Source organism: Coloeus monedula (genome assembly GCF_965178545.1).
Source record: "Coloeus monedula genome assembly, chromosome: 7".
NCBI lineage: Eukaryota > Metazoa > Chordata > Aves > Passeriformes > Corvidae > Coloeus > Coloeus monedula.
This window is the reverse complement of record NC_138787.1, coordinates 34255915-34271415: the sequence shown is the minus strand read 5'-3', so window position 1 is coordinate 34271415 and position 15501 is coordinate 34255915. Positions and strand designations below refer to the sequence as shown.

General features: G+C 40.9%; 1 protein-coding gene across 1 annotated transcript; it reads right to left on the bottom strand.

Moving 5' to 3' along the window:
* Nucleotides 1-446: 446 nt before the first annotated feature.
* On the bottom strand, nucleotides 447-15132 carry UBXN4 (UBX domain protein 4). Its single transcript, XM_082285296.1, has 13 exons — nucleotides 14987-15132; nucleotides 9417-9519; nucleotides 8541-8569; nucleotides 7586-7704; nucleotides 6834-7002; nucleotides 6289-6391; nucleotides 4678-4732; nucleotides 4365-4529; nucleotides 3446-3573; nucleotides 2634-2736; nucleotides 2166-2297; nucleotides 1631-1839; nucleotides 447-1065 (listed from the first exon to the last, which is right to left on the bottom strand). Exons 1-13 carry the CDS (start codon nucleotides 15063-15065, stop codon nucleotides 927-929), a joined length of 1533 nt encoding a protein of 510 aa, XP_082141422.1. The 5' UTR covers nucleotides 15066-15132; the 3' UTR covers nucleotides 447-926.
* Nucleotides 15133-15501: the final 369 nt, after the last annotated feature.

The window sequence follows — 15501 nt, the reverse complement described above, 5'->3', positions numbered from 1 at the left end:
AAACCAGTGCTTGCAGTATTGCAGCTATCTTGCCTCAGAGATGGCTCCCCAGCATTTTGTTGTTTGCTTTCCAATTTAAAAAGGGGGAGGAAAATTACTTTTCTATGTTAACTTTCTCTTTTGTCTATGGGCATTATTGATTTGATTTCTTAAAGACCAAAGTAAAATTGCTTGTTGCTATCTGCATATAAGGATTCTCAACTTCAGCTGGCATCTGCCCTTGCTTCATCATCATCATCAATCAACAGTTCTGAAAGGAACCTGTGGAAGTTCTCTGCTTCTTAGACTTTACAGATTGCATTTTCACCCCTCTTTTCCTTTACTTCATGTACAACAAAGTCATTTTAACTGGAACAAAATGTTTGTCTGCTGTATTTTAAATTTCAGTGCATGGCCCTGCTTGCTTCCTTGTGACACCAGAACGTCAGAGGAACTTCACAAGACACTTATGTTTTCTGGAAAATAGTTTATTGAGTGCTTAGGGAATTAAAAACTACAAGGTTTTGCTTGCAGTTGCAGAAGCAAGAAGAAAGTTAAACATAAATTAGTTATCTGATTTGCTACTTATAGTGCTTCTGAAACCCTCATTTTAAACAGTCATTGTCTACCATGACCTTTATATTAATATATCTGGCCCTTAAATTCATGTAGCAGAATATTTATAGATTAAAAAGTGCCTTTCTATGGCAGAGGGCAATATTTATGAAAGCTGATGGAGATTTTCAGTCTTTTTACTAGGTTTCACCTACACCCACTTGATTTTTCTGACATAGGTGACTTGATTCCATAATCCACCACAGGAATGAGAATTAAGTAATTCTGTCAGTGTAGAGTAAGCCCCACTTGTCCAAAAGCTTTAGTTGACTTAGATCAAATAAGAGAAGAAAAAAAAAAAGCAGCCAAATAGTAACTGCAGTTACCCAAAACTACATTTGTTGTGTAGAATTTCCATTCCAAGTATTGTTTTCATCTTCTCCATCATCTTGAGTCCTCAGTCTGTATATTTTGCCTTCTTTTTTGAAGTCTTCCCCCCGCTTTTCCACGACTCGTTTCCTCACTGCTTGCCTAGGGCACAAAGAACAGTGAGGTTTGACAGTTTCCTCAGTAATAATTACACAAGAGAAGCCGCAAATGCAATAAACACAAATCATGCATCCTTCCTTCTCTTATCCTCAACAGTAGTTTTCTTCAGCCTTTTGTTTCCTTGGAAAGCAATACCCGGGTGAAAATTTGTCACTTACAAGTCAGAGTTGGCAGACTCTCATTTTCCCTGTCATTGAAGCAATATGTTGCTGCTTTGCCAGAAACAGCTGAGCAGCTCTCCTGGTACATGGGAGATCTCATTCTTCAGGCAACACAAACCCTGTCAAAACCAGACTTCATCTGCTTGTGTTTCTTGTACAACCATACTGACACAGTTTGGTATCTCATTTTCAACATTTTTATCTTCCAAACAGGATCAGCTGAAGTGAAGCTCACCTTTGTAGTTACAGCTAAATTCCCTATTCATAAATGACTGCAAGACAATGCTTTCTCTACTGTGTAATTACAAGTTCAGTTCCCCACCACAAGGTTAGAGCAATTGCAGCAAGTAGCTTGAGAAATAGCTGCATTAAACAGTTTGCCTTACCTGCTTTGCTCCACACTGCCTGATGTTGAGGGAGCTGAGTGGTCTTGCTGATGAGCTGATCTCCCAGAGGGCTGTGAGGGGGGTGGGCTCGTAAACAGAAAGTTGCTAATGAATCTCCAAACCGCTAAAAGGGGGTAAAGGATTGTGCCCAAGAACTTCCACAGATCACTGCCTGAAGCCTGAACGACAGAAGTAGCAGGTCTTCCTGCCTGTCATGAACACACAAAGCAAACTTGTTAGGCATTAAAGTTGTGCTCTTGTAGACAGAGTATTTCACACATAATTTTGAAGTAGCTCAGCGGACAAAAAAGAACAACTTTGGTTACACATTAGACAAGTATCACCATTTACCTACTTCAGAAAAACTTCTCCAAATCAGTCTTGACAAAAACTAAAGTAATTTTGCCATCTGTTTAGACAAAATTCCCAAATTCAAACCAAATACTATAATGGCTGACTGACAGCAAATATCCAGCTACTGTACTGCTGTTTGCAAGACAAGGAAAAATCAAACAAACCAAAACCCAACACCTACCGGCAGCAATACTACTGAAGCACTGGGTGCTAACTCCAGTTCCAGTAACTTCTTTGCATAATCTTCTTTGGTAAACTCCCTCCTGGGAAACATTGTTGCCAGTGAAAAATTGCCGTAAGTGTTACCAACCGTCTGTCAAACACATAAAGAAAACATTTTATTTATATTATAACTGTTCATTTTCAAACTACTGCAGATTTGCCAGCTGAATATACCTTAACAAGAGTTCTATATCAAACTATCAATCATTATCAGAATAGGATATGAAAAATCCCTCATTTCTCTCTATCTCTTACTAACGATACACTGCAGCAACACAAAGGCAGTTGGTGGCACTGGAGAAGGCTGCTACAAAATTCCCTTCAAACAACAAGGAAAGGAGTTGATGACAACTGCCACAATCAACAACTACTTGATGTTCACCAAGTCATAATCTGCACGTAGCTGAGAAACAAAATGCCCATTTACCTGTGCAGCAAACTGCCTGGCTTCTTCTAGCCGTGCTTCAGATGGGAACTGGTTAGTGAAGGAAGATCCATCGGGGAGGCGGAACTGGATCCTGGCTATTGCACTGCAGGACAGGTACTGGGGTCAGTCAGGACATGAACACTTACAGACAAAGGCTCTGGGCCTTTAGCTTGGTCGTACTGAAATGTGGGAGAGAGAGACAGTCATCCTGCTCAGGGCAGTGCAGATGGGTTGTAAGATTGAATTCACAGTGGATAACCACCTGCTAGTTTCTCACAATGCATCTCTTCCATAACTCCACGTAAGGACTCCATAGGTTCGGACAATTCTTGAACCAGCAGTGCTGGGCAAAGCAGGAGACAGCTCTGACATGGGCAGCTGATGGCCCCAGCGCAGCCTTGCTGAATCCAAGCCATCCACACGCACAGCCCTGCAGCTGCATCAGCACCGCTCCCCACTAGTGCTGACATTGTTCTGCCCAGGCATTATCTTTCACATTCTCACCTTATCTAGTCCCCCACCAAGCTCCATTATACTGGTATTTAAATCAAAGTTCAGACACAAAAAGCTCTTATCTAACTAAAATAACACAGGAGAAAAGGTGGTTAGTGTTTCATGATCAGGAATGTCAAAAGGATAAAAGCTATCAAAGAACATAGTGTTCATGTAAATACCTACTTTTAATGTCACTATTTAAACAGCTCAACACAGCAATACGTTGTCAAGAGATTAGGAGATATATTAACTCTCTTTAAAAAGTTTCTTTACCTCTCTCCCCCAAAATACACACCTGTGTCTCTACTGCAACTCACCTTCTCTCCCTTTGAGCTGCCTCTTTTCTGGCCTCTATTTCAGCCTGTTTAGCCTGAAGAGCTGCAGCTTTTGCAGCTTCTGCTTCTTCCTTCGATTTTGCAAAGCGAGCTGCCCTCTCAGCACGATCCTGTGGAAGGATCAAAGGGAAACCTTAATTGTTAACGTATCTTGTTGCTTAACAGTCATTAAAACAGACAGCTATGATCCATACTCATGAACCAACTGCACAGATACAAGCAGACCATATGGAGAAAAAGACAGTAGAACTGCAAAGAATTATTCACTGCCAAACTGCACAGTCTTGTGTCATTAGCCAAGATGGCTCTTCTCACTGAGTCACTTCCCACAACTAGTTGTTAATAGATGATCTTCCCATGCAAGCTTAACACAACAGGGAAGATAAAGGCAAAAATCTTCTGACAAGTTACATGACTGCAATTCTAAGAGTTCTACACCAAAACTTAATAATGAGGAAGAATTTCAGTTGTTATCAACCATTTACATCCATATACAGGCACACATATATACAAACTTAGAAAATAATCCTCCTCACCATTTTGAGAGCAGTCCTCTTGTGTACGTTCTACAATTAAATACTCCCTGTGCTTCTCCTTTAGTACCATGCCTAAATTGCAATTATTTTTATGTCTATATGATAATTCTCAACTAGGCTCAAGCAATATGACAGAAATGTTTGTTCAGATAGAAAAGAATTGTGAAAATGAAAGCAGACGTTTCATCTTATACATAGAAAATGCTACATAAACCCCAAATTAAAACTGTTACTATACAAGGCCACAGGATTCCAAATGGAAAAGTGAACAATCTTTCAAAGCTTCGTCAAATGAGAAAATTTATCATTTTTGTACACTGTGTGAGAGAGAAGCAGCAAGCTCTCTTCCAAAGTGCAAGATTTACCATTGCAATCTGTTGCCTTATGCGCTCTCTAGCAGCCTTCTCTTCTGCTTTTTCTCTGTTCCTTTCCTCCAACATACGTTTGGTCAATTCTTCTTCCTGTCGTCTTTTGTACTCCAACATTTCTTTACCAGTTTTCCTTCTTTCAATTTCTTTCTTAATTTCTTTCTGAATAGAGAGAGATAAAAACTGGACCACAAAATTGTCTTGGGCAAGAGAGAAGACTGAAGTATATTTGTTTAAGAAGCAATTAAACATTTATTCAAATAAGGGCATAAAGAAAAAACCTGCAAGGGGTTTTACATTTTTGTGTTACCTGTTCTTCTTCTTTCCTTTTCTCTTCTCGTCTTTCTTCAAGCTTTTTTGTTAACCTAAATTTAAGAATGTAGTGAGAAGTGTTATAATTGCAGTATTTTCAAATGTTAATGAAGCATTTGCAAACCCAGAAGAAGAGAACACATGAAAATGAGCTGTAGCACACTGCTAATACCTTGTGTACCAGCAGTGATTCATTCACATGTGGGTGCACCATGATGCAAAGGGCAGTGGTGACTTCACCACCTCCTTTCCCATTCAATAGTTGTTCTACCGTGTTCCTTTTGTCCTTTTTCCACCCAGTAAATGAAGAATCCTACATATTCTTACTGTTGAGCCAACTTATGAAGACATACAATAATGTATGATCTGTGGTAACAGAAACACTAAATCTCAATCTCTTAGCTATTTAAGCCATCTGGTTTCTTCTGCATATCACTTCCTAAAATGGAACACAAGTAATATATAGCCCTGACATAGATGCACATGCATCTGTTTCAGCTATCTAGAAAAATGCCTCAGAATAAGGACTGACTTAAAAGAACAGAACTTAAATTTGTAAATACAGATTGACAATAAAATCACAACATATTTGAAGTCTGGGGAAGGGCAGGCATGACCCAACATGAAAAGTCAGATAAACAGAAAAATGTTTGTATGGCAGCTGTTTTCTTAAAAAGAAAGTGGTAATTACCACAGAGCTTGGTCTCTTTTTCCCCCCTGCAAAAAATGCTGCAGATAAATTATGCCATGTTTGTATGTAAGATGAATGCATTTTTAAAAAAGGAACAATGATAATTATATTAAAATATTGACTGTATTGTCTTATCAGTGATAAGTAAAAATTATCCCTTCTTGTCCCATAACTTCAGAAGAAAACTGAAATAAAGCATGAAAAGGCTTTAAAATATATTTTAGCAGTATAAATATTCCTATTTGCTAAATATGTGTTACAGTTTTAGACAGGATATTTCAAACAGTATCAGTCTTACTAAAAACAAGTTTATAAACAATATCCTATATTTAAAGACAATGAATGAAAGGAATTAATCATATTTTGAACCTGGTGTTTCTGATCATCATACTTCAAAAAACTAAACTCAACTCATTACTGTTCACAGATCAAAGCACGAGTCTCAGAATAGGATTCCTTTGACGTTTCCAATATCCCCAAACTACAGCCATCAAATCAATCAGAAGAAGAAGAAATAAGATGATCTCTAGACAAAACCTAGGTTGGCATTTTATTACACCAATTTCCAGTGCTTTCCGTTCAATGTTTCAATTCATTCGAGAACTTGCAGCAAACATATAATCTCTAGTGAAGTTATATCAAAGGTGAACATATACAGTTTTCCAAATTACCTATTTCTTTCAAAGTACGTGAAAAATGAGATTAATTAAAAACCTCATTTGGTATCAGCCCTAGAATTGTCACAGACATCTAATAAAAAGACCCCATAAATCTTTGCCAGATGACAACAGATTAAGCACCAAAATCCTGTAATTATACATGTTTCTTAAAAAAACTCAAAACCAACCCAAAACCCAACAAAACTACCTCCTGAGAAACAAATACAACACATTAAGAAGTCTGCAAAACAAGACTTGCCTTTCTACTTTGAGTGTAAGATCATTCACAGGCTGAGCATCATTCACTTGCTCATCTGCAGAATTAGTTGCTTCCTGGCTTGCTTGACCTGAATTTGCTCCATCTTCAAGGGATTTACAAGAAAGCAATGCATAAGAAAAAAAGGAAAGGTGTATTTCTTGTCATAAGAATTATTAGGCTCATTGTTAGTCAAAATTAATAGCAACTGGGATATCCCAAGGAAATATGAGGTTCTGCTACTTAGATTCCCCCCTTCAACTATTTGGTTTCAGGTTACTAACCCAAAAGAACTTTTTAATTGAATCCTTTTTCAGGAAAGCATACACAATTTTTATTGAGTTATAAACCATAGATTCCTCACTTATGAAAACTAAGCAGAACGACAAGTTATCTTTCCCTCTAGACTTGAACAAAGCATTCTCGAATATCCAAGTTTTTCCTCAATGAGTCTGCTCAATATATTGCCTTTTATGTACCATCATGTAACAACTTAAGAAAAACCATTTCCAAAGCAAATGAGGTGGCATTTGTGTCAAAACACTAACCATTACCAGCAGAAAATGTTATTGTCTCAGGCGTAACAGACTCAGGAGAGTCACAAACCCCTGCTGCTCTGGGTTCTGCACTTTCTGGAGCACCATCAGACTGAGGGGAGGGACAGGGAACAGATGACTGACTGCCGTTTTCCAAAGGCCGCCCTTTCCCTGTGTGCATCTAAGAAATTGGGAACAGAAACAACGGAGCCTATGAAAGTTCAAATTTTTTCCACAGGTTCAAACATCAAGACTGAATTATTATTGAGGAATCAGTCCTACTGAAAACATAAAACTAGAATTACCACATGTTGTTGAGTCCGGTGCAGTCATGCATTTCATTTTTCTAATTTTAGTCTTCCACTTGAAATCAAAGCGATAAAGCTATCTACACTTATTTTATATTCTACAGCACAATTTTATAAATCTACATTACAGAACAATATTCCAAAACCACATATGAGCTGAAGAGTAAACCCCTTAAAGGTGAGTTGTCACATTTTGTCATTTCAGTTTAGAGTTCTTGACACATTTCTTCAATGCTGTGGGTTTACACAGACAACCTAAACCAAACAAAAATGAATGCAGCACTTGTGCACAGTGCTTCCAACCTGTGTACTGAATTCAAGGTAGCAGATTTTATTGTTGGAAGGACAGAACCCGTAACTCACACTTCCCAAAGGCACAAGCTAAGGGCCAGGGCCATCACTGTCCTGAGCACACCCAAGTCCATCTGGAAGATCCAGTGTGTCAGCAAGCATTACCTGTTTGACTTTATGGATTCTGGTAACCAGCTCTTCCACAGAAACACTGCCAGCAATAACTTCCAAAGGGATTCCATTGTCTCCTATAAAAAAACTGGATGGGACGCACACTACGGGATCTGCACAGCGACAGTTAAGGGCAATGAATGACAGAGGTTGACAGAGTAACTGTACAGGCCAAAGCAGACGTGCTTCCTACAGGAGCTTCTAGCCCAACACTCTTATCTCCAGCTGGTCACCAGTAGTCAGGGCCAAGAGAGGAAGGAAAAAAAAAAAAGATGCTGGCAAATCTTACATGCAACTGGATAGTATTTCTTCTTTTCTCTGTACTGGTTTCAGTCAAAATATTTTTCCTCAACTCTTCTGGCAACTGATTATGCTTTGATTTGAGAATGATTTTGTTTTAGTGTCAGACATCTTAAATAGACAGTAATGAAATCTCCACAGCATGATGGAAATCCAAGTTAAGATACAGAATTCCCAGCATCACACAGAATTAATGACCTGTAAGCAGTGACCTACTTAAGGAAGGCAGGGGTTTGCCTGACTTCACACCTGTGTATGTGACAGAACCCAGGCCACTGCTTGTTCCTCCTCCTCTGCACCTGTGAGCCCCAGCTCATAATTGAAAGCATTTTTTGTTTGTTTTCTAATGCTGATTAGTAGGACCAACAGGTTATTTTGATTACATAAAGATTGAGATAATTTTCTATTTAGAGAATTATATAGGATTAACATAAAAAAACCCTAGTTTGTTCACTTTCTCTAATAACTGAAAGCAAGTTGAATACACAGATGGTATCTATTAACTACACAGTTCATTGCATAGTTTTGTGCCAAAATAAGTATTTTCAGTAACATTGCTTGTAAGTATTTGTCTTAAGAACGGTATTAACTTGTAAAGAGCAATTATCTGTAATCATAATGTAGCATGTAAACGGATCTCAAAGGATACAAATTTGAGAAAACTGCAGGCATGCTTCACTGTTTAAAAGAAAAGATTCATTTAGGAGGAGCAATCATTTTGCAACAACTTCAGATTAAGTCTTTCATCATAAAAATAACTGTCCTACAAAACTATTTAAATACTTGAGAGAACACTAAAAGCAAATTTGCATTGCATCTTATCATTAACATTCTGCAAAAGTGTTGACATGGTGACAATCCTTGGTTATCACAGTTGACTACATAAGAATTAGGAAAGCAGCGCTAAGAGGCAATTCAGGAAAAAGAAATCTAGTCTATTGAGCACAAATAATGTAGTAAAACTAATAAAAAGTCTATAGAGCATTTCAAAATAATACCATTTGGGGAAATGTCAATGCACTCTGTGCACATGGACTGGAACACAAACATAACAAAAATAGATGAGTAATTTACCCAGGAACTTAAATGCTTCTCCATTCTGTGTGTTACAATGGAGGCAAACACAATTTCTCTGGGGCTTTACAGATTTTTATCTTTCTAAATTCATGAAAGGTTTAAAATTCATTATGTAACTTGGCAAATCAAGAACTGCCTCTAGCAGTTGCATTTTTATTCCAGCATTTTTAATAGCATTTTTGTGTCTCTTCCTGTTGAGAAAGGGCAACTTCAAGGATTCTATTACTAGTACTGGAATACAGTCTGAAATACACAGTAAGTAGGTGCAGAACACAACAATAATTTTTGACATTTTCTCAGGCTCTGGTGACTTCAGGAGTACTGAATTCACTTCTATTCTGGAACCCTGTGTTTAGACTATCTCCTAATCAGGGTGAGGACTTCAAAAGCCTCTTACTCTCATTATCATCAATGAAAGATTGTATAAGGGATAGAATTAGAATCAAACCTTTTGGTGTCGATTTTAATAGCAACAAAACCATCTGATGCAGCTTCAGTCACCTTCTCATCTTCCCACCTTGCAGCCATCTCAGTAGATTGTTCATCTTCTCCTGCAAGACACAGCACACATGAGTTAAACCCACCATGAACTGCTGTTTCTGTCCTGATTCTAGCATTGCTTCAATCACTTGGAATCACTTTTGTAAGACACTCTGGGGATTATTTTCAAGTCAATTTATAATGGGCTTTTTTTGTCATCTGGAGACAATTCACTCCAGCTTGTTCACCTTGATAACATGTCAAAACTATCCTCTGTTTGCCCCTCGTTATGAATTTAATTACGTATTAGTACATCAGCTGCTAGTAGGTAAAACTATGTTCTCCACTTCCTGTAACACATAATTCGGCAGGTAAGGTTTCACAGTTTGACAGTGTTAAAAAGATGCCCAAACCAAGAGACATTTATTTGCAGATTATTTGTAACTTAGTTTTGTATGCCCGTTCCTGACATGAACAGTAACAGGAGGGGAGGAAAAAGAGTGAGGAGCACAGAGGAACAAGAATAACAAGACCAGAGGAACTACTTGGGTAAGAGAAGCTGAGAAGGTGTTCAGGGGCCACAGATTCAGAGGTGTTATTTTAATCAGATGAAACATATCAATCATACATTTATCTTCCAAAGCACCAGTTTAGTGAGCGTGTGGGTTAATAAATAGATTCTGATGAGTATTAACCATCTTTCAACAAGTACACTGGCCTGCAACCATTTCTTTATCTTCAATCTGTATTACTTCCTAGCAGCTTGGAATGGACTGCAGTCTTGATGAAGAATCTGAGTCACAAGTATAGAAGTATAGTAGTCCATTATTCAGTGACAACAACAAACCACTTGTTTGTTTCATCCCAGCTGCCATTCCATGCAATATTTTTGACTTGTTAAAGATCAGGAATTATATGTGGAATCTCCCAGTGAAGTGCTACTGTCTGGTCACAAGGCCCCTCACAGGGGCGTGTATCAAAAATACAATTTTGAAAAAGTGTTTTTCAACCGTATGTCTCAATTTTTCCCTGTAATTACTGGAGCAAGTAAGAAAGTACCTACCTCTATTCTTATTATTCTGTGTAAGCAAGCAAATATTTATGCTATTTTATGTGGGGACCTTTCCTCTTGCTTTAAGTGCAGTGCTTCCAAGTGTGGTCAATGGATGCAGCTGTTGTGCCCAGAGCAGCTCGGCCTCCTCTCCTGTTTCCAAACGCTCACAGGCAGACAGCTGCTTCACCAGACACTTTTTCAAAAGGACATGTGCTCATCCGATTAGGCTACTAAAAATATCTAAATTATTGCCTAACACTAACTTTTCCACACAAACAACTGCTGGAGAAAAAAGAATGCTGAAAGACACAAACAGGTCAGAGACTGCTCACAGTACACTCTGAGAGATGACTGAATGAAAATGCTGATAGCTCACATTTTATAAAGCTCTGTGCCATGATGCACTGATTAATATTGTGACTACCCACTGAACAGTTGCTTATTCTCATACATTTTTTGTTTTGATAACCCTTTCTCATTTAGAGGCTACGGTTCATTTATTACAGTTTCGTAGTAGTAATTATATCCTGAAATCAAAACTGCCCGGTCACAAGAAAAACATCAGAAAAGTCAAGAGGTCAAGCACAGCAGAACTTGACATAATTCATAATTCTGCTAAACACTGAGCCAGCACAACAGCCTCAAAATTCTAGTTCCCAAAACTCTCGGATTTCTTGTTTCTCAAACAAAAATATCACTTTATTTCACTTAGTGGAATGATCTGTAAACAATTCACAGTCACACTTCCTCATCTCTTAAAGCTGATCAGGTAAACTTATATAGGGAAAATATCAATAATTTCTCAAGTGATTCATACACTGGACAAGACTCTTTTTCTGCAATAATTTCTTTCCTGTACAAGGAACTTACTCAAAACCATCACAAGTTGTCAGAAGACTTTAATTCCCTTATTCCTCAGCACGCAGTCATCAGGGAAGTGTTTTCCTTTCAGAAGGAGACAGATAAGACCAACTGACTTTTCCATGTCCAACATTTCATAACTACTCAGTAAGAATAGGACTGCCATTATGGAAATGCCAGGAAGCCAGGACATTAAACAGTTCGCCTCCTCCTCCTCCTTTGCGTCATTTCCCTTATTTAACTTGAAAAGTGCCTTGATACATCTTGGCTACAAATAACTAACAAACAGCTTATGAGCGCAAATCACCATTTTGTAAAAAAATTATTAAGTTAATAAAGTCATGAACAAAGGGAGGAGGGTTGCTACAAACGTTATTAAAAAGAAACAAACATTTTCGCTTAAAGCTTTTTATTGTCACACATACACCCCTTCATTTTTTCACTCTGCAAAGCACTTTTTATGAGTGGCCTGGTATTTTCATGATCAGAACATGTCTAACTTTCTTATACAACTCAGTCAGAATAGAGGAGGTTTAGTATCAAATGAACTATTAACTTTAGTTTAGTGCCTCAAAACCAAAAGGCTTTTTTAAACTCTGTAGGCCACAAAATCATCTAGAGAACAGCTACCAACAAGATACCAGAGAATCATAACACATGCTGGGTTGGAAGGGACCCACCAGGATCATCAAGTCCAACTCCTGGCCCTGCACATGACACCCCAAAAATCCCACCCTGTGCTGAGAGTGTTTTCCAAATTCTCCCTAAACTCCTCCCTGAGGAGCCTGTTCCATTGCCCAACACACTCTGGGGAAAGAACCTTTTCCTGATGTCCAGCCTACACCTCCCCTGACACAACTTCACACCACTCCCCTGGGGCACCTGCATTGCCAGTCCTGTTTCACTGTCAGGAATGGTCTCCCTGTGCAGCAACACAGGGAAATTGCTGCTGGCAATTAATTGATGCCACAAAGTAACTCGTCTGTTCCCTAAACACAGCTCCTTCTCCTGGTGCATTCAGAGGCCTCTAACATCTCACCTTAATACTTCAAACCAGTTTCCTAAGGCAGACACGCTTCGCCTCATGCTCTCTGAAGAGAATGGAGCAATCCCTTTTATTGTAACTTCCCATGAGTTCAAGGGGATCTTTGATACACTTACACCATCCCATCACCAGAATGTGCCATGAAGGTTTTAAACACTAAGCTCAAGAATGCTGGGATTATACCTGCAAGCAAAAACGCTTAAGGAGAAACCTGCTTGAACAATGTGCACTTACAGTCACAAACGCCATGTCATTTTTAAGATAAATAACCACATTATTCCTTGCTTGACTAGAAAATATTTCTGGAAGCAGAAAGAATAATCCACTTCTTCATTTTCTAGTGAAAATGTCAGTGAAGTGCAGAGGAGAGGGAAAGAAGGACAGGCAGATGGTGGCAGAAACCAAACACAGATGGACATATCAGAATTTCCTAATTTTTGTCAACTGTACCTAATAGCTATCCTCCACAATGGCCACCCCAAAATGATAGTTAACTTATATTTTCAATTTCTCTCACTAACTTTTTTTCCTTTAGTCATTTTTTGTCCCCTAGATGTTATTAGATGGAGCGTACAGAATCAAACACTGCAGAAAGCCTGTTCTCCAGCTGCTTTCAAATGCCTGTCTCCAATGGGAACTGTGGAGTGTAAAGGCTCAAAGTTACCATCATGGTGCAGTTTGAAACATATTTCTGCCCAAACAACAAACCCAGTCTCTGCTAACACAAAACCAGACTATTCTTTCAGCACTCCACATCCTTCAAACACGGCTGCTTCCACACACAGCAAGAAAGTTCTTGGGCTTCCCAACTCCCTTTCCCAGCACATGTAATAGAACTGTTTCATGATCAGCTCTGCCACAGGTCAGCTGCCCTGATCCCACGGTGCCCACAGTGGACCAGATGTTGGCAGAACTCTCCAACTCTTCCACTTCAGAGATGTGGCTGGCTAAAGTCACACTCTCCCTTTTCCAGGACTTGTAAGAACAAACAAAACAAATCCTCACAGCACACCACAATGACAAAACTAGGTTACATCCCTGCAACCATAAATATACCTCCCCTGTATATCTACATATTCCAATATCCACAAGGTCAACATCGGCATCTAACAGGCCCCATTTTGTGCACAATTTTTGTTTCATAAAAAATACTGGACATGAGTTACAACATGCATTTCTCAGCCCCTGATATATGTATCAAGTTGAAACTATGCAGAGGCCCACCAAAGTCCCTCTGTCACTGCCCTCCTCAGCTGGGCAGGGGAGAGTATGTAATGGAAGGCTCGTAGGAAGAGATAAGGGCAAGGAGAGATCACTCACCTGCTACCATCGCAGGCAAAACAGATCTGACTTGGGGAAAAATTTATTTAACTTATTACTAATCAAAAGTCAGAGCAGGATCATGAGAAATTAAAAAAAAAAAATCTTCTCCCCACCCTTCCTGCAATCAGTTCCTCATACCTTGTCTCTGTTGCTCCTTCCTCCTAAGGGGTTGAACTCCTCACACTCCTCCAGCGTGGGGTCCCTCCCAAATTCTGCAACGTGACTCTTTCCCACGGGCTGTGGTTCTTCATGAACTGCTCCACCCCATCCCTTACTCCAACACCAACACAGCTCAGTTTGTGGTCTGACAAGACCTTGATTTCTCTCAGTATGTTTACTGTCCAGCAGAAAATGCTGTTCTCCAAGTACATAGAGAGTTGTGTCAGCAAAGGAATTTAACTGCACTTTTCTGTTCACATGCCCTTTGGGAGTGAACTTCTTGAAGCCACACAAGTCCCACAGTTCAACAGTTCTTAAGAGAACAACACTAAGCCACACGTTTAACATTGCTGTTGCTTCATGAGACATCTGAAAAACTTCAAGCCACGAGAACTTGAAACAGTAAAAGCTTAAGAAACAACACACACTGAGATACACAAAAGCCCAAAAATAAGTTAAAGAGCCTGTCTAATCAGATTATCACAGTTTCAGTCATGTTGGAAAAGACTCGATGTGAGACCATCGAGTCCAACCTAGGACCAAACACCACCTTGTCAACCAGACCAAGGCACAGAATGCCACGTCCAGGCTTTCCTGGAACACCCCCAGGAACCTCACCGCCTCCCTGGGCAGCCCGTCCCAATGTCTAATCACCCATTCTGGGAAGAAATTCCTCCCAGTGTCCAACCTAAGCCTCCTCTGGCGCAGTTTAACACTATGTCCTCCTTCCCATCTCTTTTTCAGACAGAAAGGCAGTGTACATGAGACGATGTGAATTCCTACAGGTTCCAATTACATTGTTATGAAACACGCACTGTCGGTACGAGGAAAGGAAACAAAACACACCAAACAGCCCCGAGAGCTGCACCGGCGACAACCCAGTACAGAAGGGCAGAAGGAAGGGGAAAGCGACACATCGGACGGGCGATTCCGCTCCACTACACGGGCGGGCGGGGGCCGGACACCGATACCGCGGGCTGGGGCTGACACAGCACAAATCCCGCTCGGCGGGAGGGGCAGCGGGCGGGACACAGTTGGGAAGGCGCTGCTGGGGCCTGCCCGCGGGAGCAGCGGGCGGCCCCGGGACGTACCGTACCTGCCACGAACACGACGAAGACGGAGCTTCGCTCCTTGGCGGCGGCGATGGCGGCGGGGACGGAGCCGCCGAACCACATCGTGGGACCGCCGGCACCCGCCGCCCTCAGCGACAGCGGCACTGCGCCTGCGCCGCCGCCGCGCCAACCGCCCCCCGCGCGCCTGCGCGCGCCGCCCGGCGCCACCCCCCTGATTGGCGGCCGCCCGCGGCACGCGCCCCGCCTGCCCCCCCTCCCCGATCGTGCGCGGGGGGTGGTGGCGGGTCCCGCCCCCCCTCAGCCCGGCGCCATCTTGGTGCCTCAGCGAATCCTTCCACAGCTGGGCATCGTCCCCTGAGCTGTCCCGCTGGGAAACGGGCTCGGGGCGTCAGGAGAGGCGGTGGGAGCTGCGACTGCTTAGCCTAGAGAAGAGAAGGCTGAGAGGGGATCTCGTTAATACAAGTCCTGCGAGGAGCGGCTGAGGGGGCGGCTCAGCCTGGAGAAAAGCAGGCTCGGGGAACCTTATCGCTCTCTACAA

Bases quoted from the DNA above. Each gene is read 5' to 3' on its own strand.
- UBXN4 (XM_082285296.1), bottom strand. From the start codon at position 15,065: ATGTGGTTCGGCGGCTCCGTCCCCGCCGCCATCGCCGCCGCCAAGGAG. The intron at 4,530-4,677 runs GTAACACAAAAA...CTCTCTATTCAG, and splicing joins AAAGGAAAGAAGAAGAACAG to AAAGAAATTAAGAAAGAAAT. The intron at 1,066-1,630 runs GTAAGGCAAACT...TTTGTGCCCTAG, and splicing joins GGCAGTGTGGAGCAAAGCAG to GCAAGCAGTGAGGAAACGAG.